Here is a 26,927-nt window from a genome sequence, read left to right on the forward strand (position 1 = left end):
GGATCGTTGCTCAGGATTTGATCAGTGAAATTATTAAAGATATATAAAAGATCTGACTTTTTGATAATGATTTATTTTACACACTTAGTTGTCTTCTATACATAACTATACAACGATAAAAATTAAAATTTTTCTATTTATTACTAATTAAGGTCATTGACGATAATGATTTGTGTTAAAGATGCATAAAGTCAGTCCATTCTTTTGCGACGTGTTCTATCAAATATATTTCATTGCTTGTAAAATATAGAGCTGAGAAAAAAGGAGAACGTTCACATGAAATATATAACCGATCATATTACAAAATACTCATGCAATTTAGTTCAATCCGCTAATAAACACGACACTCTGACAGATTCGATCTTCGCGAAATCATTTCATCTATGCACGCAGCCCATAAATAAATATTGTTGTATTTTTCACGTATTTAACAGGAGACATAATGCATTTTCATGACACATTTTGCAAATGTCTTGTATATGCAGGCGTTCGATTTTTATTTAAATATGTATAAAAATGTGCAAGTCGGTAGGTGTATAGAAAATATTTTGAAAAAAAAAAAAAGAACAAGAAGAAAAGAGGAAACGAGAGAATCGCTAGAATCAGTTCAATTATAAGATATTTCATCCTGAACACAAATCGTACCAGCAGGATGAAATTGCGAAAAAACATCGTCGTTTCGCGGCTATACCATTTTTTTTTTTTTTTTTTGTACATTAAAAATCGTATACATTTCGTAGTAATACACTGACAACTGCATATCGTTCATTTCATATTTATCACTAACTTTTACCTAGGACTACCATAAATTCGTAACTAGAATAATCGACGTTCGTCGTCGCTCGCGATCACTACTGTGGTACCGCTTATTCTTCTTGCAATATCATGTACACGGCTTGTCGCTGTCGAAAAAAATGGAACAGCGGGCCTAAAATATCACAATGTCCAAGTATACTCGCGTACGTTTCGTTCGTAAATGGGATGTCGTGTTCACTTACAATATTTAATTATTATTAATTGTTTAGACGTATACTCTATTTACAAAACTTACGCTCCGGTGTACAACAACAGAAACAATCTATAGCTTGTAGCGTTCTAGGATATTATTGGGGAAATGCAACACGCAGAAGTGCTAACTTGCATTTTAGTTTACTCAAAGTACCGTTCCTTTCGTGCAAAATTTAACGTTACACTCACACACATACTGGTATTTTTGAAGCAAGTGAAATTTCTCGTTCAGTACACGTCTTCTCTCGAGCATTTACTTACATTTTGATGCGCTTCAAGAATTAAACCAGTCTGCGTTCGAAACATAAAGTAACATTAAACAGAGTAAAAGGCTAGATCCTCTTTTGCGTATTCAACTTATGCAAATTGTTTTTCATCATCAAATCTTAAAAGGATTGACAAATAGGCTTTTTTTTTAAATAAAATAAAATTCAGGTGAAGCGGGAAAATTATGAAAAAGTACCATTGCTTTGGTTTTTAAAAGTAGATTTCTACTTAGGGAAGCAAACTCAACTAGATTTAGTTAGCCAGAAAGTTATCAGTGATATTACTAAATTTAATAGTAATAATAATTATAATTGATCATAATTGTTACGTCAATTTTTTTTTTACCATATTTACAATGCCATACGTAATACTATAATAACTTGTCGTATACCTTTTCGTTACACCGTGCCACGACGCGAGAATTTATTACTTATGATTTTCAAAATTCCTTCGAAAGAGCATGAAATGGAAAATGAATTTCATAGAATTAGAACAAATTTTTGTTCACATAATTGATCTAGATTTTGACTAAATAAATAAATCGATTGATTCACGTAAGTAATTCATGAGAACTTAAGTAAACATGAAATACAGTTGTAAAATATTAATAAAATCAAACTTGTCCGTTTCAATTGTGACAACGATGGAATTATTGGTGTATAAATTGTTAATTGGAACCTAGAAACATATTACAAATGCATAGAATGTAGCAAATCGTCCGACCAACATCCGTGATAGAGTTAATATATGTATATATGAACCACCGTATCTTCTCAGCGTTGCACAGCTTCAATATGACACGAGTCCTCTTGAAAAAGTCACTAATGCGTATGTCTTCTTTAATTAACGAAACTTTTTCTCTCTCTCATTCGTCTTTTTAAAGACCTTCCCAATGTTTCTTAATTTACTCGTTCAGTCTGACGACTCACTTCTCTCGAATATCACGATCACACATATCATTGACAGAAGAAATATCAGTATCGTCGCTAAAATTGATAGAAATTCTACGGCCTCTTGACTTCTATCCGTAATTACAAATTGACTCAGCCAAGCAAGAATAAAACCAACATTGACGTATCTTCTATAACCGTCGTAGAGATAACTAAAATTCGTTGTTGCTGACTTAGTTTCTATCAGTGGCGTCTGCTATACGTTCGTATCGTCTGACTCGAAACTTATCGTTTTGACACGGCCAGTATACAGTAACGTAATAAAATTTCATCGAATTTCTTTTCCCTCTTCTTCTTCTTCTTCTTCTTCTTCTTCTTCTTCTTCTTCTTCTTCCACTTTCTCTTCTTTAAACATACGTAACTCGAGAATAAAAATAACAACAAATATTCGATATTATCGGGAGACATCTCGACAGACAGAATCCCATGCCATGTTGCTGTCCATCGTTGAAATCGCTGAAAATCGGAACCGCATCTATGTCGTGGCGAACGTAGATCCGTGGCTCCGGAGTGACAATCACGAGGAGCAAAGAGAAACATCCTGGCACAATGTGTCCTTCCCTCTCGTCGTGCATTACTTTGATCCGCTACCCTGCACGTTGACCGTTCGGTACCATCCATGAAGGAAATCCTTGAAACATTTCCCCGATAGGATTTATCGTCGAATTGATAGCGAAACTGGCGGGACCTCAGTAAACAGAATTGTACTCCATGTCCTGGGCGTACTGAGGGGGTCCTGCGGGTGGTGGCGGCGGCTGTGGACTATATTGTTGCGACGCATCCGAGGCACGACGCCTGAGCGCCGCGATGCTGTGGGCGCCTCTCCAATCCGACGCCTCGGTTGCGTTCACGTCGGCAGCCACGCAGGAAACACCGCCGCCGCCACCTCCGCTGCCAGAAGTCGTCCCAGGCGATCCCTGGCCACAGTTCAAGGCTGATCCTAGCCCACCACCCTGTCCACCACCCACGTTGGATCCTCCTGGCGGTGAGCCCCGGGATGCTGACACGTGAACACCCCCTGAAAGTTGCAATATCGTTCTCGTCAGTCCAACTGTCTGTTTTCACGTTATTTATCGATGCAGTACTTTCGAACGTGTTTGAGTGCGTTATTTGGTAAGGCTATGATTACAATAGATGCACGTCTAAACAACGGTGAAAACGGACATTCTCTGTAACCATAGCCTACTATCTGCCGTTGTAACAACATCGTTTGCATAGGACCGGAGCTCATAACAGCAAATGAACATCATCGGTGCTTCATTTTATTATATAAACTTCTTTCTAAAGTTATCTTATTGTTAGTCGTGTGCCTAGGATAGTCAGTCTAGAAACCCTTAGTCGAGCCAGGTAGCGATATGGCAATTTACAGGTGCGATACCGCAGGTGCACGAGAGAACGTTTCGTTCCTTCGCAGGAGATATTAATACAGTAGGCTCACAAAGTGCGTGGGGTGCGCTACCGGGTGTCGTAAAGTCGTTTCCGCTTTTTCTTGCGCCACGTTGGTGGGCTCGCCGAGAGACAACGGGGGAAAAGGGATCCTTTTATGGCGGTATTGCGGCGTGAGTACAAGTTTGCGGAGGACTACGCGAGTCCGCCCCTTTTAGCGATGAAGAATGGAACAGCTAATGGCATCGACGCACGTGATATTGTACATGTAGCTTTTCTTTGTCAATTTCTGCGACAGTCCGGGATTTCACGGGATTCTGAAATATGTTTTTTTTTTACATATTTTCGTAAAACCTCCGAGACGTGTTGTATCGAAGGTTGTCCTGTGAATCTTTCTTATTGCCGGGAATGCTATCCCATTCTTCGTTATTTCGGGTGAAACAAAGACCTATTTAAAAAAGTAAATCTCGTTCGTGGAAATAGCTGGTTGATATATATTCCAAGTTGGAAGGATATTCGGAGGGTCGCGCGCGTGACTCGAAAATCGGGCATTTTCGGCCGTGTTAATTCACACCTTATAGACGTTCTTTCGCTCACTGTTGCTAGACGAGAATAAACAAAATAGAGCTTCGTAATCGACTTGGAAACCGGCAAACTTCGACCACGCTACCGTTCGATGCTAATCATTATCGAAAACCAAAAAAATAAGATGTTTCTCTAAAAGGTGTTTGCCCTAGGTATTACCGGCGAGTAAAAGCGGATAACTGACTGCGGTCAGACTGCTAAGGTTCGAGCAGTATTGGCGTCTACCTTAAACCGGGATCACACGAATCACATGGACGGTAAATCACGCCTGTGGAACGGCATTTTTCTCTCTCCTTTTGGTTGACGTTACTTGCCCCGCGGCGATAATACGTGATAATTGACACCTTGTACGTGTTACGTATGTACACAGGTACGCGTTCGCGTTTCAGACACACACTCACATTAATGCGTACATTGTGAAATTGTGCTACACCCAAAGCCAGTTTCGCCATATGGTTTAACCACTTGCCTCTTCAACATTCAATGTAGGTATTAAACGTCTTTACCGATCGATAAAGATAAAATAAATAGATAGAAAACGATATAAATATACTACAAAAGAAGTGTACGAACATTTGAAAACTTTATGAAGTCGCATCCGGTTTTAAACTTTTTTTTATTGGCTTTTCGAAATGCATTTATAACGTCACCACCCTTTATTATGAATATTGCTTTTCAATTACCGCTTGGTCGCCGGTTAATCATAAATAAACTAACCGAAGCGGGAGCTTATATGCGACAAATGACAGGATTTTTTTTGTCAAAAAAAAAAAAAATCTATATCGCAAAACCGCATCTTAAGAGTTGTTGACCTCGGGAAATGGCGGTGCAGGTATATCCGTCGGCATTAATCCATTTATACGTGTCAATATGCATTTGCTGACGGTTGGAATTATGAAATCGGATAATCGAAAAAGACATTAGACAGTGGAATTTTTCTATTGAATAATAGATGTCCCTCCCCTTTCTCTTGACACGATTATCTGAATTTTTGGAAAAATAACCATCGCTCAAGAAATAACCTTCGCTTCTTCATATAGCTTTCTATATCTCCTCATTTTAGTTATTTTTTTTTTTTTTTTTTTTACCTTTGCGATCGCCGTACGTCGAAGTGACTACGAAACGTGTAGAGAAACGAGTGGTCGATCGTTCAACTTGCCTTTCCATTTCTTCAGTTTCTTCGCGCCTATGTTCTCTTAAAACGTTTCGACCGTATCACTCGTGTATTCGTAAGAAAGAAAGAGGGAGAAAGAGAGAGAGGCCGAACTCGTACGATGGGTAGAATTTCGTGAGACAAAGAATTTCACACACGTCTCGTCTTCTGAGGCACCTTCGAAGGTACAAGGTCCCTGGATAAGCTGAAGCGTAACTCAACCAAGACAGGTTGCATCGGGATGTTATGGTAAACATACAGCGAAAGATCTCGCACCTAGGTGCGAGACCAGGCTCGAAGTTTGCCTGCGTAAACAGACGAGAGGACGGAGTTTATGTTTCTGTCTCAAATTCCTTACATGCAGGCGCATAACCCCTTCGAGCGATAATGCACCGTAACGTTTAACGACTTCGTCAAAGAGGTACCGGGTTCCTCGATACTGTTTGCACATCGTCTTCTTTACAGGGCCACGGTCCAAAAGTTTGGCAAGACGATTATCGAACCGCCTATAAGCGTCTGCGTTTGTCCGGCACGTTAATATTCGTCTTCTCTCGCCATAGACAAAATATTCCTCTTACCTAGAAGATCCGTTTGTAATCGAACCAAGTCTAAATCGCTGTTTTAAAGACTAACACATAAAACTTTATTATCCCGGGAATACCGTTTCCAACAACCTCATAGTATCGCGCGTTGTAAAACGTCATTTAAAATTGCATAAACATGATCGGTCTTCTCGTCTCGCGTCGACTCTTGGTTCGTAACGTTCTACGAAGACTATTCGCTTTTCCGACGACGATTAATTCCCGTTTCTATCAAAGCAGTATTATCTCCGGTAATACGAAATAACTAGTTCCCCGAACAAGAGAAAATTACACGACAAACTTATAAGCTAACTCGACTACGTTCAAAGAATCATCTTTGGGGTGTAGCTCGAGTGAAGATAATCTATGTATAAGATTGACTTACCAAGGGAATTCAGACCATAACTAGCTTGATAGACGGCCTGCGACGGACTGCTGATCGGTAGTCCAGAATTACCAAGACCTAAGCTCGAGCCAAGGCTCCCTGTACTTTGCTGACCAAGTTGTCCCAAACTTTGGCCGAAACCACTCATTCCCATGCCCCCTTGTCCCAGTTGTCCAAGACCTGCAAAACAAGCGGCTTTAGACAAACAGCCGCGTGACTCGTTTCAAAAAGGGTTACGAAGGGTTTGTCGATCAAGGGGAAGAACGGACAGCGAAGAAAAGGAAAAAAAAAAAAAGAAAAAAAAAGGAGAAAGAACGACACGCGCGAATCGTCGGACAGCTGCAAAACCCAACGATACGTGCGGATAATTTAATCTGTCCGGTACAATGGACACACGAAATTAAATTAGAAGTGGAATACATACTATCGAGACTTCGTCTACTGTCCGGTTATTTAAGACGTGTCTCCCTCGCAACCGAGCGTGAAACATCTGGTAATAAGATTACGCGTATGCGAAATGACACGACGAATTGAATATAATAAATGTAAAACCAGGCAACTTGTTGCGAGTAGATTTAATAACCTATTCGCGATCGCTCTTCCATCCTTCGTTTTCGTGGAAATTTCACCGCAGGGAAACGAATTTAACGCGACGCTCTAAACCTTGATCGATCTGAATTAAAGAAAGAGAACAGAAAAATAGATATATCACGTTGGTTCATTTCACAGAGAATTCAATTCACTGAAATGAAACAATTATTGATTACTGACCTGTTCCCATTGTCCATCTTTCAGGAGGTCCACTAAACATCCCGGCACCACAGAGGTCGGAGCTCATCGGTCCAAACGGGGGTAAGCCGTGCGATGGCAGCAACGGACCTGGCGGAGAACGGAAAACTGGGCCGCACTTCTTCCGTTTTTTCCACTTCGCTCGACGATTTTGAAACCACACCTGCAAACGCACCGATATCTTCAATCCTCATCCTGTCGTCGATGAAAATTCAAATTGTATCCTGACAAGCCGTAAAACGTAAGTCTTTCAACACAGTTAATTCTACGATACATACAATTGAAATTGAAACTAGAAATTTCCAACATCCGGTCCACACAATTATGAATTTACTATTATATGCAAACTTATATCTCCGCCGTGACATGATTAATAATGCGTGGCGACTTTATCACCAAAAAAAATTTTAATTCTGTTAAATGTACAACTGCGAAATCGATCCAAAGCGTAGATTAGGAAACGAAAACTCGATTGTAGTTATAAATTTACAATTACGTCTCGTGCCTTTGCCTCGCGACGCAGTGAAATTGCTGTTCTAAACGGTACGTTCTTTTGGCGGGCGATTCTTTCACGAACGCGCGAAAGCAAATTCGAGGCAAGACGTTAAGATGTCCCTGGGCGTTACGACAATATCTTCGACCCCACGGCGAGTAGCTATTAGCCGACGTTATGAGCTGTTGATTCTGGCCACGTAGTGGCCCCCCTAAGCTGCCGAGGTCCCGGGGACTTGATTTATTGATATCGCATGCAAAGCCCACCCCTGTGCTCTCCGATATACCCTCGTCCTACATCCCCACTAGCCACCCTCCGCCCTGTTCCACGGACTACAGTCCCTTTCGTACCTTTGGCACGGTAAAGCGCGCTATAGCCATCTCATATGTGCCCATAAATTAGTACTTTAGCATTAGAGCACGATGCGCGCTTGCGCCTCCGACGCACACGTAGCAACGCGTTACCTGCGGGAGCAACCGAGGCTGCTTCCGGGGGCAACAGAGAACGAAATAGCCAGCCAGCCCGAGGGGTGGAGACACCCTCTGCTAACATGTAGGGATTATACGAATCTAATTGGATATATGGGATTTACACGCTCCAGTGTACTCCAGGTATTGCCAGAAAGCGATCGTCGGATTTCTCCAACGAAGGCGGTTTATTATGAGCCGCTAAGTTTCGCGACAGAATGAAAACCTCTCTTGGTATACCTCTGTTACGCTCTTGCGTGAACTTTGCGAGACGTTGGTCCTATCGGGAAAATTGAGATAAGTAGGAATACGAGGTTCAAATGTTTGAATTACTCGGAGGATCGTACGGGAATATTTTAGCTAGAATACGATGCGTTTCGTAATGTTTCCTCGCGATATTTTCGGATGTTGGTGATATATTATCTCGAGATATCTTGCTTTATTTGGCGGAGCTTAGGAACATCTGGCACGTCTGCCGCGACTCAAGGATGAACGCTCGTCACGAGAGAATAGTATTAGAGCTGGATGGGTGTTAAGTGCATTGGGATCGGAATCGGTGTCTATAGATCACAGCCATTGGCGCAGCGTTTGACGATAACGCTATCCATCGAAATCTCACACGTAACGATCATCGTAACGTCCGACCGATCGAATTCTCGTTTCGAGCCGAGAAGATTTCGTTTCTCTCCCCTCTCACAGCCGAAGGAATCACCGCCAGAGAATATGCAAAATCCTGTTTCCCCTTTGTTCGATCCCTTTCGTCTTGTCAGTGTTTCTTGCGAGTGGGTGTGGTTGCGCCGATTTCACGGTACAACTACACCAGAACTACAGCTAAAAGCCCGTGGATAATTTGCTGTTACACGGCACGTGAGCATCGACGATATAAACTAAAAGAGGGAAAAAGCACAAGGGACTATCGATGTATACCTGTATATATCGCGCATTATCACGTGCCCCCCACCCTCTCTCGCTGCCTCCCCTTACACACGGCTGATGCATCCTGCATATACGTGCGCCAGAACTTCCGTTAATTAACGCAGGTGAATGCTAATGACTCCTGTTACGAAATAACTGCACGCAAAACGAGAGCTTTCGTCGACGATATTGAGCGCTGAGCGCCGGACGATCGCCAAGCTAGTTTTCTGTCATCTAAATCGATTCGATATCTTCTCTCTTTCGTTCTTCTCTGTCGTTGGAACATTGCACCACGTTTTATTCCTGACCATTTTCTTGCAAAGTGCGTTCACGCAAGTTCATACTCTTAATACGTACAAATTGAAGACATGTAATTTAAAAAAAAAATTTCGTACATCCTTGAGAGACATGTTAACGAGCAGGTTCTTTGTTTTCGATATTGTTGCGCGTCATGCGTACATTCATTGGAATTTCACGATTCGTGACGAAACATAAACGTGAGTTTTCTGTTTGGAGTTATTAGAAACGACTCGGTATTTTTCTTCAAATTTATACAACTATATAACACCTTCTGTTTAATAACTTTGGAACATAGAGCAAATATTAACTTTCGTTTCAGTTTTATTCAATCACGGTAAAACACTATTGTACCATTGTTAATAATCGTCATCATCGAATCGTTCTACGTTTATATAAAGCACATCCGTTTCGATGATCACGGATATCTATGAAATTGTGTTAATTACACATATATCACGATACGGCCCGCGCTATGACAGAAATGAAACTATCGTCCTCCATGATGACAAGCGGACAAAGGTGGTTAGCGCGAATGTTCCCGCACTAATTGCATACCTAGTATGATAGATCTGCGATCATTAAATTCAGGTATCTTAAAAATCGCTTGCTATCGCTACTGAACAACGTCGAATCGATGATATTATAGATCTACTCAACGCGCTACACAACCTATAACATGAGCATGAAACGAATATCGCGTAACTACCTGAAAATAAAAGATACGAAACCTGAAATAGGAAGTTTGAAATGTTGATTCAATCGCACGTAGCTTCTGCAGAGTACATGGTAAACGCTTTTCAATATACTTTTCCAATGGCCAATTAGTCTCATCTTCAAAAGAATTACCAGCTGTAGAATTTGACAATTTTTGAATTTTCCAGACAATCGAAATAGAATAACAAATTTTTATTCCCAAGAATTTTCGTAAGACTATTTTTAGAGCTAGGATTTAAGCTTTCGTGAATAACTCTCATGGATATTCCAATTGACCAATTACAAGAATTTGATATTTTTATATCAAATCTTCTTAATATCGAATATATGTCGTAATTCATATAAAATTTCTTCTTCCTCAATTAAAATTCAAAGAAACAACATTCCATTGATCTTATATTAACCTGAGGTAGGACTTTTCCAACGCGCAAGTCGAAAGAACTTTGAATTAGAAGCCATCAAAAAATTATTTGTCGTTATATTCGAGCTGGAATTGATCTTCAACGAACGTCGAGTGTTCGATTGTTAACGTCATCGAGAGTTTATGGGATGGGAAAGGGTCTGAGAAAGGCAACTGGATAGATCGAATCACAGAACACACCTTTCGATGACTAAGGTTGCTCGACTGACGCCTTTCGTGGCCATAATACCTGAGTTTGAGACGGGCCGGCGGGTCAATTAGGAACATTGCTTTTTAAAAATTGATCAATCACCGCATCGTTGTTGCGAAGGCGCGTGCGCCGCGGCAGCTGTTCCCAGGAAGCACCTGGAATCACGGCGAGGGTGGAAACGAACGCAAACGCTTTCGAATAATCAGCATCAGTCGCTGCGATGACTGGTAGACGGCGTCAAACGACGAGTAGAACGTATAAGCGAAAACGCTCGATCGCGTATTCCACAGGCAGTAAGGAAAGCTCTATCATTTTCTCCTCATTCGTACAATTTCCGTCGTTTCACGTTTTCATACACGATAGACTATATTCCACGAACACGGAGATTCATTAGGTTATCCCCCCTGTATGTAGTTAATTATGCGTTTTATCCAGCGACGTTCACCTTTTCCCTACTGATGCCGAGTGAATTTACCCGACAATCCAGCTGCCTACCAAGTTGACACTGAATTTACATAAACGATTGCCCTTGTTTCGGATTCATCGTGCGCACGTGAACTCTCGGCGGAGGCGTGTTGTTGAGTCCGCGGAAAAATCGACTCCCGTAAATTTATCCTATGTTAATACAAATAATACGATGTCGTCAATCAACAAAGAAGATTTTTAGTAGATGTACGAGGACGTGTAGGACGTATGAATGGTCGATATATAGTAGAGGACGGTTCTCCGTTTCAGAGAACAGAAGCGTGGATTCCTGCGGTGCAATCGCGAATAGCTTAGTTTAACCCGAGGAAAGAGTTTTCGAGCTCTCGGGGGGGTTCCCCGAAGGTGGCAAGAAGCAAGGTTTGGCCAGGCGAGTTCAGGGGCGGTCTGAGGTTAGGGTGAGGTTTAGGAGGTGGAAGAGGCGGCGAGACCTCGTAAAGGGGGTTTCAACGGACGCTGATATAAATTGAGCTTGCCATCAAGGCAAGCGGCGGGATCTGCCCAAGACCTTAAGATATATAGAAGTAGCTTTCAGCGCGCCATTGAAGAATAGTTGGACTCGCTTCACGGAAAAATGCCTGGAATCGCCGCAAAACCGAGATAACGTTTCTCTTTCGTGATTTTCCGCGATCCGGCGAGGATTGAAGCGTTCCCGCGATGAAAACTTAATTTATCATCGGGTCGCGTTCTCTCTCTCTCTCTCTCTCTCTCTCTCTCGTCCCTCGACAATGAATCCTTTCCATTCGATCGAAATAAGACGAATATTGTGAAATCTCCGGGTTGTGTCGCGCGCGCATACCAAGTAGAAACGGGAATCACTGTCCAGACAGCGTTCGATGCGTCGAATTCCGAATGACATTACTATTTTAGAAACTAGAGCGACGCCTTCCTGTCGATAATTTAAACGCGACGAAATTAATCGAAATGTCGGGGAATCAGAATGACAATCGCGAAATGACAATTGAAAACCCAAAAACATACGCTATCTATATATACTATTCATTCTAGAGAAACTTGTCGAGACATTCGGATATTCGATCGACGCTTCTGTTTTTTTTTTTTTTTTTTTTGCTTACGGCTTGATTAAAAATCGTAAAACAGCTGCACGATAGATAATATTGAATTTCGATTTCAATCACACTGTGTTCAATCAATGTGTGAATTAATATTTTCGCGAATGCTACGCGAATACGATTTGTATTGTTAACGATCCCGTTGTTACACTCAATTTTTATAGAAGAAACGTTCTATTTTATATATTATACCGAAAGAGAAACAAAGATAGAAGATAGCTTGGTGGTGGGGAGCGACTAATATTTAATGAAAATAAATACTACATAAGTTGGTGCGATGCGAGCCTGATTGATGACGGTGGTCGGGCTTCTGTCCGAGGGTGGCAAGACGCATTACCCGGACCGCCTACTGTTTCATGTTGCGTTACGTCGTCAGAAGGGACATTTTCGTTGGGCCATTAGTGGGTCGTCGTGATCTAACGTCACGCCGAAATTAAAGTGTGAGAATTATCATGAGCAACTCGAGCAACACGTCAATTTTAAATATTCCTCTGCCTATATTCCTTCGGTTATATATCGACGTGATATGAGAATGATTACAATTTTATTACGTATCGATATAATATTTATGTATTTATTTATACGAAATTTCAAACACGGCTTTCTCATTCAGTTTCGAGTAAGGTTAAAATAAAGTAAAGAGATATGTATTCTTCCTGGTAGTGCGGGCAACCTCATAAAGGGTGCGGAATTACCGATAAAGTGCATACTCGCGGCTCTCGCATACACGGCGAACCGTAAACTTGATCCATTTATACTTTATTATTATTTCACGGATGCAATATAGTTGGCTTAGGATGCCTGTCGTGAAATTAGCCCGAATTGCTCGTGGAGCTGGATTTATCCTTTGAAGTAAGTGCGCTCGCAAGAATCTGTATAGCGTAATACCTGCGCTAGCGAACCATCTATCAATTGCAACGTATAAAATTGCTGCGTTTCAATCGGATTTACTGTTTACCAAAACGAGCATGTTTCAAAGCCATTTTCTAATTATTTTAGTCAGAGAAAATAAATTGAATCTCGATCGAATCGGCTGGTCTTTTGAGAAGGATAATTTTTTTCTACTTGTAGACTTCCAAAAATAAATTACGAATTCTCGTCTAAAATTGAACTTCTCCGTGGTCGATGATGGAAACTTTTATTTTTATCAAGGGATAATGCGATTAAGAAGTTAAAGAGTATAAGAACTCTTGCATGAAACTCTCAACTAAATTCTCACCAATGATTCAGATTAGCGTAATTACGAATAATCGTACGTATAATTTTATAATGTAATAAATCTCAATGTGATTTTGCACCGGCGCATCTTCTACGGCCAAGAGTCAAGCGTGAAAATCGTGATTTCGAGGGGTGACGATCGGTTTCACCACCCAGCAGGCCGTGTATTTTCGCGGGTGTGAAATTATTCAGGGCCAGTAGACGTCATAACAAAATGGGCGTTAGATGATGCTCCCTAGGGTCATCGCTGCGACATAGTTTATCCATTGAGAACCCCAATTCTCCTCCATACCTAGCCACCGCATATGTACACGGGGATGCTCTTCTCTCCGCGTGTTCGTACGAGTTGATTCGCTGGTGTGCACCGAGCACAGCCGCGCGCGCTCGGTACCCAGCGTGATATTTTTCGGCCGACGACACGTAAGAGCTAATATCGCGGTCTATGCATATTTATACGGCATTAAAAATCACCCCTCCCTTAAAATGCATAGGCTGCTGCATAGCAGACGCGCTGAATCTTCGTCGAGCTGCGTAGGCTGAAGCGTTTGTCACGTTGGGGATTGCTGCTAGACGGCATCTCGCGTCCTTTGAACTTTTACTGTTTTCATCGAGACATTTCCACGAATGTTGCTCGTACGTGTGTATGTATTTCAACAGTGAAACGTAATCGTGCTAATATCGCAGTAAATTGTACACCGAGCTTCTAATTATTAATGTAGAACAATTAACGTGATATCAGATTTTAATGAATCTCAAAGCTTAAGCGAAGGGTGAAATTCTTCCCTTCTAAGTATCGAACGAGAGACTCGCTACGCTCTATATTTTGATTATATTTTTGTCACGCAGATGCATCTACGTTATTATTCAGCAATATATTTGAAGATATTTCGAAACGAGAGCATTTTTCATGCTTAATATTAGACTAATGTTAGACTAATGTCTGTTGTCCCAGTGTATTCTTATTCGAGCAGGACGTTGATTTATTTTCCGGGCGCGTCTCGCCATCGCCGGGGCGTATTCGATATTCGTTCGATGACGTTTCATACGTTACAGACGGGCCAGAAACAATGTGGCAGTGATTTAACACGAGACAGAACCGTGATCGAGAGTGATTCGCGATGCGGCGAAACTTGACGCGCGCATGTTTGATGCGCCATCGTAAAACACTCGATTGCCGCGTACACGTGTCTGGTTATACGCTGGACGCATCCAGGTAAATGATCAGTGATAGTTTACGGGCGGAAATTTTGCAGATGGAAATTGCATATCGATCATATCTGGCTTTCGATACTCGATTCAATGCCCGCCAATGCGAGGCCATAATTCCATATTGCCCTTTTGCGTATTTTTTCTCCATTTTTTTTCCTTTTTTTTTTTTTTTTTTCTTTTTTTTTTTTTTTTGGAGTAATCCTTTTTTTTCCCAACACATGTCACGCGATATTAATCGAACGGCAGGGGATTGAAAATTTTCGTTCGTTGAAACGTGTTTATCGTTCAGATTCAGATTCGTTAGCGCGAATCGTAAGTTTCACCCTCGCGTAAATCGAAGAAAGTTCATCGTCAAGTGTCGCGAGCATTTCATTCCTGGGAGTGTACACTGAAACCATTTCCCATTTCTCAGGACAAGACAATAACGAACTACATTTACCCTCGGTACAGTCACTTGTTTGTCCCAAAGGATGGTCGAATGACACCGCCATTCGTCCAGCTCCCGTGGGATACTTTGAAAGCAATACCCAACATCCGCTAACCCGTGGACCATCTCTCGCAACGGCATATGTGACTTTTAGCCGGCGTAGACACGGATTTCAAACTTCGATCATTTCCCAAAATGCATCGGGACTAGCAAGTTCGTGGATAGTTCAATTTATTATTTGAATTTATTTCTCCATGTAACCGAGCGATCAGCCGAATCAGTTAATAATATTCGAAAGTAACCTACAGGATTAAGATTCTATTTAATCTCGTTGAATAGTAAAATCACATGATCCTTGGAATTTTAAACGTCCAAATATCATTTACAATTGAGAAATATTAATGGAAATGCATCTACGCGGAAATTTTTAATCGTCGAACAATAAATTGGATCTAGAAGTTTTTAAAAGCAGCTTGAAAATTGATGAAACCCTGCTGAAAACGAAGGATTTTTATCAAAAGAATCGATCGAAGGAAGAAACCACTCGTTTGTGTCCACAATGTTATCACTACTGAAACCATAAAGTCCCAGGCTTCGGTTCATAAACCTAGACGTCGTTTCTTTCGGAAGTCGTATCCACTCGTAGCATTAATCCACGACAAATACCTTTAAATACGTTTTCGGAAGATTCGGACAGATAACGGCCGGAGAGAAAAAGGCCGGAAAACGAGCGGCCGTTGTAATGGGATGTTTTCCAAAAGCAACGTTTCTCACTCAACACCCCTCTTCCCCCCCCTCCCCCCTCTCTTTGTGTTGTCTTCTTTTTTTCTTCCGTTTCTCCGACTTTTTGTCGCGAAGCTTTCGTACAGATTGTGGCCATCGACGGAAGATCGTGTCCCATAAAATTTCCGGGCAGTAGTAATCGAAAGGACCCTTCAGCCTAGAAACGAGCAGTTACCTGAGGCAGTTAAGTTAAATGCCTGTTAGCAGACGTTAACTGCCCGCCGCTATGGGTTCTATTCCGTGGACGATTGCAATTTTAATCGCCTCTTCATTATGATTAAATTTAAATCGGCTGTGTGCAGGTCTAATAAAGCTCGTTCCGCGGCGGCCGCTCTGGAAACAGAAAATGTCTCCTGGGCGGATTAAAATACGCGTAATTAAAACCGTAAAGCGCCAATACGTGTCCCCGAAAATAGACTGTCGGCTTCACGATAAATGTCCAGCTGAAAAAAGCTTTTTGTCTGAACGTGGGCACACGTGCGAGAGAGAGAAAGAGCGCGCGCGCCCGGACGCGCTTACACGATCACGTATGGATTGGCGGACACGTTCGTCGTTGCATCGCCGGATGATTGAGCTTTATTTGAAGCATCGAGATCGGTTAATTAATATTCTAGAAATGATTGACGGTAAGGAACGGTGCGTGTGTGTATACCTTTCTAAAATCGTGCAACGAAAACAACGAGCCGCAGCGACGCGAGCCGTGCGAGCGGGCGAGCGAGCGAACGCGCGCGCACACCAAAAAGAGAGCCATTGACCCCTGGTCGCCAGCAGAGGGTTTCGAGAAGGGATGGAAAAAAAAAGCCCTTGGACGTTCCCGGCGGATGACATTTTTTTTCTTTTTTTTTTTTTTTTTTTGGCGCGCATCCGACGAGCGCTGCGAAATTATTTATGGCCGTCGAATCGCCGTTTTGCAACGAATAATTTTCGAATATCGTCGAATTTTTGCTCCCCGATGCAGCATTTTTTTTTTTTTCGTGGACACGCGCGCGAAACGCGATGTTTCGCGATTTTATTATTTCGAGTGTAATACTTGTAGGATCGAAGGGACGGTAGATCGATTGGGACGAGGGTAGTTTACGAGAAAGGGGAGTATCCTCTTCTTCCCGGAGAAAGGAACAGTATCCTCTTCTTCGTCTGTGCCTCTTTGTTTCTATCTGATATTTTGATATAGAAAATGTCGATAGAATGTACAGGACGCGTACAGATGGAAAGCAAACAGCCCGGCAGATAAATGAGCGGGAGTATGGGGGTGAAAAAAAGCGAAGTGAATGAAAGAAAGGATAAATACAGAGTGTGTATATATTTTATTTGAAATAATAAAACTCGGTCTAATGTAAAATTTATTATATCCATTACTGCTAATTAAATCAAATGAAAGGTTAGTGGAGGGGCGCGTAAATTTTTCAGCGATAAAGTTAGCGGCTTTTGATTATTTTATTTCGGCTGATTGAGCTGGATTTTCATACGTGGCCGGCCTCGCCTTCATTAAATTTCTGATTATCGCGATAAAAATTGCATCGCCGGCGTGTATCTCAGACAGTGGCCTCCCCCCGGTCGTCTGACCATGGCCACGCTGAACGAGTGCCACAATTGAAAACGTTATTACATTAAAGTGTAATTGAATGCATCGCATAATTCCGGGAATTGGCTACGCGATGCCGCACCGAAGTAATTGTTGATTGTAAAGCAGTTTCGTCGATCGCGTTATCGTGCAAGCAATATAATAGTTGTTAATTAACAGCAATTAGAGACGGAGCGGCAATTACATCTCTTTTCAAGTAGTAATAAATTACAACAGATCGATAAATCGTAATATTTCATTTCACTATTTCAAGTATTTTGTGTTGGTAATTAGAAACGTTTCCCCGCTGGCGCTCTTCCTCCGCTAACGCTATCATCGCATTAAAACCGGTTAATTTTTAGCTGCATCCGACGCCGTTCCCCCTGATCCATTCCGTGATCTCGCAACTACGTTCCGCGCCTTGACTCTGTTTCGTTCGATTAAAAAGTCCCGATTGTTCGCGCGGAAAATTCTGCAAACTTCATAAGCGAAGTATTCTTTCGGCGATTCTTGGTATTGCCAATTACCCGGTTAAAAACATAATTTAATAGTAGCTCGCGTTCCGCGATTCTCGCGCCAATTGTTTGATTCGCTATCGTTCTTTTCCTTCTCCCCTCTCCTCCCTTCCCCCCCCCCCTCCTCCTCCTCCTCCTCACTCTCTCTCTCTTTTACAGTTAATGGAACATTCCTTCGTTAGACGAAATGGATAGGCCGTGGAATTTTCGACAATTCCACTTGCAAAGCATTTTTTCACCCTCCCTTCCTAATTGGTCATGAGTAGTTCTGCGCCTTCACAAAGGGTAAACTGATCCTGTTCTTTGACGCTATCCTGATATTGAATATTCACGTCTCTTTCTTCGCTTGAACATGATGTTTTACAAGATCTTTATTGCTATCTACAGAGAAAAGTTGAATTCCATCGTTTGATCTTTCAAGAATTGGTTTCGCTGCTGAAGCTAAATCTCAGAAAGTTAGCAATTTTACTTAAAGAACTGAAAATCTCGAAAAAAGGAAAGAAACGGCGAGGTCGATATTTATAAAAAAAAAAACAGAACAAAAAAAAAAAAGAAATCGTTTCAATTCGAAGAAACAAAATCTACGAGAAGCAATGGATAGGAATCATTGGCAGCGAGTGCGTTGCAACTGGCGATGCACAGAGTGCAGAGAAGCCACGTGTGCACGCGGCACCGTCCGACACATCCACGGGGGTGGCCCAGCCCTCGTAAAAATGTTGAGCGGCGGGTCCGCCATGGCGAGTCAAGAAATCTTTGATAGCGACGCTCGATAGTATAGCGACGCTGGGCGCCGGCGCCTTTCCCTAGCAGCCCCATTGGTGCCTGAGACCCTCTCCACACGAGAGCCCGCCGCCGGGTTTCCTTGGAAACGCTTCGTTCGCTCTGATGTCTACCCTCGCCCACGGAAAACCTCTTTCAATTAGGCAGCCAGCCACCCCGAGCACCGACCGTTGGATCTCTCTCTCCCCCCCCCTCTCTCTCTCTCTCTTTCACTCTTTTACTCTCCCTCTTTTCCTCTCTTTGTCTCGTTCCCTCTCCTTTTCACCGGTTCGCTCACGCTACTTTTCGAACGCGTATCTACCTGTGTCGCGAGATAGAGTTTCGTGACGAGCTCTCGTTCGCATCATCGACTTTTCTCCCCCCTCTCCCCTTCCTCTTCCCCCGATTCGTCTTCCGTTTAGTGATTTCCTTCGTTCTTTAATAATTATGCTGGATGTTCAAGTCCCGAGGACTCGACGATGGATGGCCACGTTACGCTTGAAAGCGTTCGCGTCGCGTCGTGACGTTTACTCGAGTGGAGGGATGACGAGGAATACAGGGAGAAGACGTTCGACTGTAAGATACGGATGGAACTCTAGGGGATGTGTCGCGCGATCGGTTGATCGTTCGGCGAGAACGTTCGTCGTGAGACGCAAGGGGGATGAAGAAGATTGGTAGACGAAAATAAGTAGAATCTGTCTGCAGGTTTAAATGACTGGACTGTCCGTGGTGTATATTTGGAGCACGTCGATCGCGATGTCATAGAACGGTGAGATTAACACTCATAATGGTGGCGAACGAATCTCTTCATAAACCATCGTGTGAAAAATATCCAGAACCCGGTAGAAAACGTCGCGCACACGGACAGGGGATCGGCGTGTGTGTCGACACGGAGAAAGAAGACGAGTGAAAACTGTTTGATATGCAGCGCGACGCCTGGCTTGACTGACGCTTCCGAGTTGCGAATAAAATTTTCATGAATTTCTATTAGCTTCGTTTTTCTAGACGTGCCCCGGAGACTTAAAAAAGCTCCAGCCGGTTGATGGCCAGGGGGGAAGGGTTGAAACGCGAGCCGTGTCCCGTTGGTCAAGTCTCGAGTATCGGTTTCATCAACTTCCGTTTTAAAGGTGCTGGCTCGGCGCATCGTTCTTTAATAGCGTGCCATAAATTTATGTTATTAGACTGATGTAAGTTCAAGTATCTCATTAGCCGAATAGATACCTTGCGCTATCGTTCACACGGTGAAAATCCAATATTTATGATCTTCTTCGTTAAATAATCTATCTTATAGATGTTTATCTGTTGTGAATAAGTTAGACGTTATTTGAGAATGTAATTGAAATTTCGACGGAAACGTCGCGTTTTCGGCAAACTCTCGCGGCCATTCCCGGTGATCCTTGAATCCGGCGTACGCACAGAGATAGGGAAAGTTTCGCGAAAGTTTTGCGGTTGCCCCGCAGCGAGTCGGAGTCCACCAAAATTCGAGACCCCGTAGGGTGAAGGCTTAACGCAACTCCAAGTTTCGATTTAATCCGAAAAGCCGCCGGTAGGCCAGCGAAATTGATTTCGAGACACTCGCGGTACCACCTAGTTATGCCTATTAAACGCGTCTCTTGTTGTACAAACAACCATACAGAATTAAGCAACTGGCACCTCTCATTGAAACGTCGCGTGAAATTATCGCTTGGGCAGAGAATCTCGTCTGATTCTAACTACTAGCTGTTTTAAAATTATTCGAGACTTTTGCAACGATGTTTGTAACACTTACTTGGACTCGACTTTCCGTCAAGCCGATTTTCACAGCTATTTCCTCCCTGAGGAAGATGTCCGGGTAATGTGTCCGATTGAAACACCTTTCAAGCTCGTTCAGCTGAGCTGGTGTGAATCTCGTCCGATGCCGTTTCTGCTTGGCGGGTTTGTCATCGCCCTGTCCGATCGCCGCCGCGTTTCCTGCGATAGAAAACAAATTTTCCAGTCTTTCTAAATTCAACCAAAACTCATTTTCCTCCGCCATGCTACAAATACTTCAACTCGAATAGAGTTAAAATCCGCGAAACTTGTCTTCCTTCATTCCACCATAAACAGTTCAACTAAAATGAAGTTAAAACTCGCGAAATTTTATGGATTAAGAGAATTCACTGCTAGAAACTGCCAGAAACGGTAGAAATGTCCAATTCGTTTACCCGCAATGAATTTCAGGGAATACGGAGTGATACGGGAATAGGGATTGATTTTATGAAAAGTATAAAACTTAACACAAAGACATATCGATCCTTTAGTGCAAGTCCCGTGATTTAAATCGTTCATAGTGTTAAAAAGAATCGCCTGGACGTTCTAGAAACTCCCACTTTCTCGTTTCTTTCATTCTTCCCAGGTTTCTCAGTCTGACACCGAGACTTCGCCGATTTCGAGTTCGACGTGATTTACCGTTTCCTTCTCTGTCAAGCGCAGTCGATCGCGCGCACGCGATAAAACAAAATTTAGAATTTATCCTACAGCGAAACGGTATCAAGGCTTGGCTGTCGACGGCGAAGAAAAACGTGTGAAAGAAAGAGAGAGCCAAGGGAAAGGAAAGAAACGGATGTATATTGAAACACGGTAAAACGCTTACCCGTGCCAGGCATAGTCATGATTAATTCCTGATGAAGCGTGAGGCCACCGCCGGCAGACAATCCGCTCCCCAAATTCACTCCGAGCACGCCGTCCAACTTCTCGTGCCTCTTCAGGTCCTGCGCATGAAGATCCTTCGCTCCTGCGAACGCGAAACGCGAAAAAGAAAAAACGAGCCATTACAGTTTTCTGTAGTTACCCCGCGGCCGCCACCGGCCCCCTCGTCACGCTCACTCCCTTTTCTGCTCTATGTAGTTTAAATTTGTATAGGAGCAGAAGCTGAGTGGCCGGTGGTGAGGGGAGCACGGATCACTTAGCACGAAGGTGCGAGAATCGTCACCGGCCTCCGGCTTCTAGACGAGCAAACACACACATCCAGGCCCGGTGTCGTGCACGAACACGTGTTCACGCGCGGCTACGTGGTCGTAGAAAATTTCTAGAATGCGTGGGTGGAGGACGACTGAAGTGCCCGCGCAGGGGACCCGCGGCCATCGCGCGTCGTTGTGCTTTGTCAAACTTGCTTACGTAATCGACTAAACTAGTTTCTAGTCTCCGACTGGGTGATCCGAGGACTTTTTATGCCTCGAGTTTAAGGGCGGCGGGCCAGAGAAACCGCGGAACGCGGAGGTCGTGGCATCCCGTCGAGTAGAACGAGTCGAAATTTAGACGACACAGGGGGTTGACAGCGTGATATCGTCGGTTCTCCGGCAAACGTGGATTGACGTGATTTGAAAAGTGGTCGAGATTATTGCAAAATTAATTAAAATAATGAGATGTCATAATTTTGGTAATAGGAGATACTGTATTATTTAGCGGGCGAATAATTCGAGAGACTGTTTTAATCCCTTTTCAATAGGATGCACGTCAGATCTGGCAGTTATCAATTGAATTGTAAATTGTAGATTGATTTTGTCACCAAATGCCTGAATAATTTGTCATTTTTCCACTGCTCCAACTTCGGCTCCATTTCAAGCCGAATTTTTTTCTAGAAAATTTATATTCCTTAATCGTCGCTGTTCTAACTGATGGTTTATTAAACGAACAGCCGAGTATTAAATTTTAAGGATTTACAAAGTCTGTCTATTGGATGAGAACAAACAAATTTTTCGCCAAAGCCGCGCTCTCTCTCCGTCGGAAGATGATTTTCAGCAAATGGAGAATTTATCTCCTCGAAGTGTGGCATTTGTCAAATCACTCTCTCTGTGAATAATAAATCAGTGGTATCAGGATCATTGTCGCAATCAGTGCATTTCTCTCGATATCACGGGCGCTGTTAATTAAACGTCGGATCGTACATCAGGCAGGTTATGAAGTCACACGGGTTACAACGAAACGATAATATAGTAACCGAGGAATTTTATTGGTTTCATAAACACGCTGACCCGGCCGGCAGTTTTGCATCGATATTTTATAATCCGGTCGGCTAATAGTGATTCATACGGACCGTCTGGATCGCCGCGGCGCGTATCCAAAATGCTTAATGCGACCGCACACGCGTAATATCGTTAATAGTCTGGAATTCGAATCGGCGCCGGAAGTATCGACCGGAAATAGTTGGAAAATTTCGAACGGCCGGCACATATTTTCGCGAGAGATCGAACATTCGCTAAGTTATGCAAATGTCCCGGCAGGGAAAATCGTTTTTGTCGGGCCGATATTCCGACGCATCGTGCACGCGTTAATGCAATCTTGCGTACCCGATGAATATCGATCGCGCGCCATTTCGTTGTGAATCGTCGACCAAATAACTTTGCTGAGCTTCTTGCGTTCCATCGCGACATTACGTTGTTCACATTGATAGAGTTTCGCTCGAAAATCTACCAGATTCGTCCCGGTTTTCTGCCCGTGATTAGACGAGCGACAAAAATATTTCAGCGTGAAAGGAAACGAAAAAATGACGTAAGTGGCAAATGAAAAGTAATGGGAAATCCGATGAGACTCGAGAATTAGACTCATAAAAATACGCCATCTGATTGATAGGCGTGAATAATAGACGAGATCGAGAGAAAAAAAAAAGTTGGAGGCAATCGGCGAGTCGAAAGGATCATAAAAACGGCGAAAGAGATATTCACGTAGCGTCGAAGGCAAAGATACGATGCTCGACGACGACCACCAGCGTGCAACGACCGTTTACTCAATGGAAACACCGTATGAATGAACTTTATGACTTTGGTCTTTATTTTCCGTTTTACTTTTATGGGTCTTGATGATTTTTATTTCGATTTTACCGGGCGAAATCCGCTATTTACGAGCACCCTCGCTCTCGCCCGTCCGAAATTCGGTACGTTCCTTTGATCTCCTCATCGTGGTTTTTCGTTTCTGCGGAAAGAGAGTCAAAGAGAAACAACGGAGAGCGGGAGGGGGGAGGTGGAGGGTAGAAAGAGCGGGAGGAAGAGAGAACACCGATACAGAGATTCTTTCGTGAATTTCCCAACAATTTTTGTCCCGCAGCTGCGAACTTTTCACTAAAAAAGAGCGCGTTGAATTGAATTGTCAGTATGTGATCCGCGCCACGACCCGCGTAATTTAATTGGTCTCGATCAAGATCAATTTGAATCGGCGAAAAAAAAAGCGTATTTTATATAAAGAATGGAACAGCATGTGTCGCAAAAGTCGCAAACCGTCCAATCCTTTGACGCGCGGTATCATAAACGAGAGTTTCGATCCTTTCGAATTTAAAAGGCATTTAAATCGAAAAACAAAAGACGGGCAAATGAATGTTAAATTTATACGAGTGCTAGCAAATTAAATTCGCTTAACTGCTTCGGGACAAGTTTTGATAAAAATTGGCAAACAAGATATAATTAGTGCGAACGCGCCGCTTCGCGAGGATTAGTGCTGCAACCTCTTTCTGTTTGCTTCGCAACCATTCGCCTCTCATTAACGCCAAGAACCATTGTTTAATCCTATTCTACCTGTTCGGATTATCGGATTATTTAATCGAATTAAAAGGATAGCGCCCTAAGACAACGGATCCACCTGCCTCTGATTATTTTCTTATTTCTCTTTCCTCCTCTCCCAAGATTTTTATTTCTTACTTTACTTTGTTACTGGCAACCAGGAGAAGAAGAAGACAGCATGAGTCGCGATACCGCGATACGACATATGTTTGTGATTAATTAAAATGCTGGCCACTAATAATAGCCTTTTCGAAGATGTCTGATCAATATATTCATGTATCACTTAATCCACGAATAGCACGATATTCGTTTCGATCATCGAAAATAGCAAATAGCGTATACTCTCAATGCATCGATGTACTATTAAATGAAATTAACGCTCTTGATGAAGCTGTTACGTCGTCGTCACGTTTCCATGAAAAACGAACGTCACGATTTTCAGAGGAAACTGGGCAAGGTGTTTCGCAAGTCACGTTAAAGCATCGGACGTTTCCAGCGGAGAAAAAAAAGATTGGTACGCGTCGTAGGACGAATTCAAGACGAAGTGAATGAATCGGACGACAAAAATCGACGGTTAATTGTTCTTTAATTAAAGCGAACACGTCGCGCTCGGTTTCTACCGCCTCTAGTTCCAACTCTAAATCGTTCCTTAACTTCCCGCCTAATGTAATCAGCGTTGAAGTAATTAAGGTCATCAAACTCGAGAAGCGGTTTCCTTGGGCAGGAGAGAAGCGAACAGGCGTTCGCCACGTGTTCGTACCCGGTGCCAAAAAGTTTTTCTCCTTTTTATCGTTCGGCCAAACTTTTCCCTTCCGTTTCGCGTGACTTTCGACAGGGAAAACTGAAGAGCGACCGCGGCGTTTGATGCACGCGACGTATAATTTCTGCACGATCGCTGATGGGGATGAATGGGAATGGCGATACTGTTTCGTCGATTTTTACTACCTTCAGAAAATTTTGTTCACAAAAATCCAAGGGCTTTGTATAAAAAACGGAACTGTTGACTGATGTTTGAGCGCGCAAATATTTTTTTTCTTTTTTCATTTTTCGATTTTAGAATTTTTATCTTGCGTTTTGTTCAACTAACAAGGACGAAGAAAGATTTGCAATGTGTTTGGGATGGTAAGCGACGTTTACAACTTGAATTTATTATGTTCTCATCAGAATAAAATAAATAAATATATAAATAAATTGGAAGAATTCATCAGAGAAAAGACACTGATTACATATTAATGAAGAGTGACATTAATTTAGATCATCATTTCACGTCTTTCACGCTGATGTCGGATTAGTCGGATAGGTTGCATGCTGATATAAAAGAACGCGCGCCGTCGGACAGTGTTTCCTCAGAGCGTAGCTTGAAATTTCACGATAAAAATAAATAATCAAATGAATATATTACTGTTCATCAAGTTTATAAATATTTTATGTTAAAACGCATAAGTTCAGGTAACGAATAAAATATAACTCAGCAGGTAAAATTGCTTAACTGTGTCAGCGATTGCGCGTTTCAGAATACCTCCTATCAGAAGCGTAGAATTGTTATTTTTTTTTCTTTTTTTTTTTAACAAATTTTTTTGTAGTTGGTATATGAATCGTACTTTTATAATTAACAACCCTTTAAACGTAAATGGCGATGTTATTTTCAACACTCCCATATTTTTAGCTAATGTTACTCTTTAAACGTTCATAAAAGGAGATTTTTACGCAAGAAAAATAATCGAGAATTATAAAACCATAATTTCAATCTCTGAAGTTCAAACGTGTTCTGTGCGAAAGAACAATGTTTATCATTTGAAAGATCATTTTCAAAGCATACTTCAACGTTGTATTAAAATCTTTCTCCGATAACGACGTTCTCAAATATCTAGTTCTTTTTAACGATTAAATTTTTAAACGTAATTGCGTTGATAACAAAGAATGAATGACCATCGTTCACCGTCGCTACTCTTAAAACCACTCAATCTTTTAATAAAGTGCAAATATTTGGCTTTGTCACTGTACATGTTTAAAGAGCAGAGAAAGTAATACTCTCGTCTATCATCACAAATCATCGTTTCCACAAGTGGAACACCTGACAATCGAAAACCTGGCTCGTACGTGAAACAATAACAAAGCTTGGAACCTCCACTTTTCAGGAAAGAAACTATAACGAAAACGTTACTCTGTACTCGTTTACCATAAACACAGAAGCCAGACGTCATCGTACCCTTCCTCAAGAATAAAATGGAGCGAGAAACGACCAAATCAATTTCAACCCTTACACAGCACAAAGAACCTTCTTCCACTTTTTCACCATGAAACCACATACAAACGAACAACAAAATTATTTCAACGAACCCTGAAGTATCCCTACTTGGAAAACCGTGAAACTTCACAGAGTCTCAGATCTCAGACCCTGGGCCACGTAGTTAATCGCCAGAAGTGCTCGACGAGTGAAACACACGTGATTCGACGGGGGAATGGAGAAAAAGGGAACAAAGGAGGAAAAACTGGTTGCTCGCACCTTTCTGCGTCGTTCTACTTACCGGAAATACCGTGTACCGAACCGCCGGCGGAGATATTGTTGAGCATGCCGTTCTCGGGGTGTGCAACCCCCGACACAGATAGGACGCGGTTATAGAAAATCCGCGTGTCACCGCGAGCCACCCTTGACAATTGCGCGCTAACAAGTATACGTAACAGTATGTAACCACCAAAAGATATTGCGAATATTTCTCGTGAATTGGACGCGAACAAGATGAGTTGTACACGACGAGACGTATCGAAAGAACGGCCCGTGCCC

The 26,927-nt window shown here is 42.4% G+C and overlaps 1 protein-coding gene across 2 annotated transcripts; it reads right to left on the minus strand.

Annotated features, from left to right (window-relative positions):
- Positions 1-62: 62 nt before the first annotated feature.
- LOC122534285 (homeobox protein orthopedia-like) lies at positions 63-26,927 on the minus strand. 2 transcript variants are annotated; one of them, XM_043664783.1, is made up of 6 exons: positions 26,671-26,927; positions 21,244-21,384; positions 20,401-20,582; positions 7,087-7,267; positions 6,316-6,495; positions 63-3,243 (listed from the first exon to the last, which is right to left on the minus strand). In XM_043664783.1, the coding sequence occupies exons 1-6, from the start codon at positions 26,714-26,716 to the stop codon at positions 2,915-2,917; spliced, it is 1,059 nt and encodes a 352-aa protein (XP_043520718.1). In that variant the 5' UTR covers positions 26,717-26,927; the 3' UTR covers positions 63-2,914. The 2 variants fall into 2 exon arrangements, with proteins under 2 accessions (XP_043520718.1, XP_043520717.1); XM_043664782.1 differs by having other exon boundaries at positions 6,316-6,510.

The sequence above is a fragment of the Frieseomelitta varia genome, unplaced genomic scaffold, assembly GCF_011392965.1.
Source record: "Frieseomelitta varia isolate USP_RPSP 00005682 unplaced genomic scaffold, Fvar_1.2 scaffold_582, whole genome shotgun sequence".
Lineage (NCBI taxonomy): Eukaryota > Metazoa > Arthropoda > Insecta > Hymenoptera > Apidae > Frieseomelitta > Frieseomelitta varia.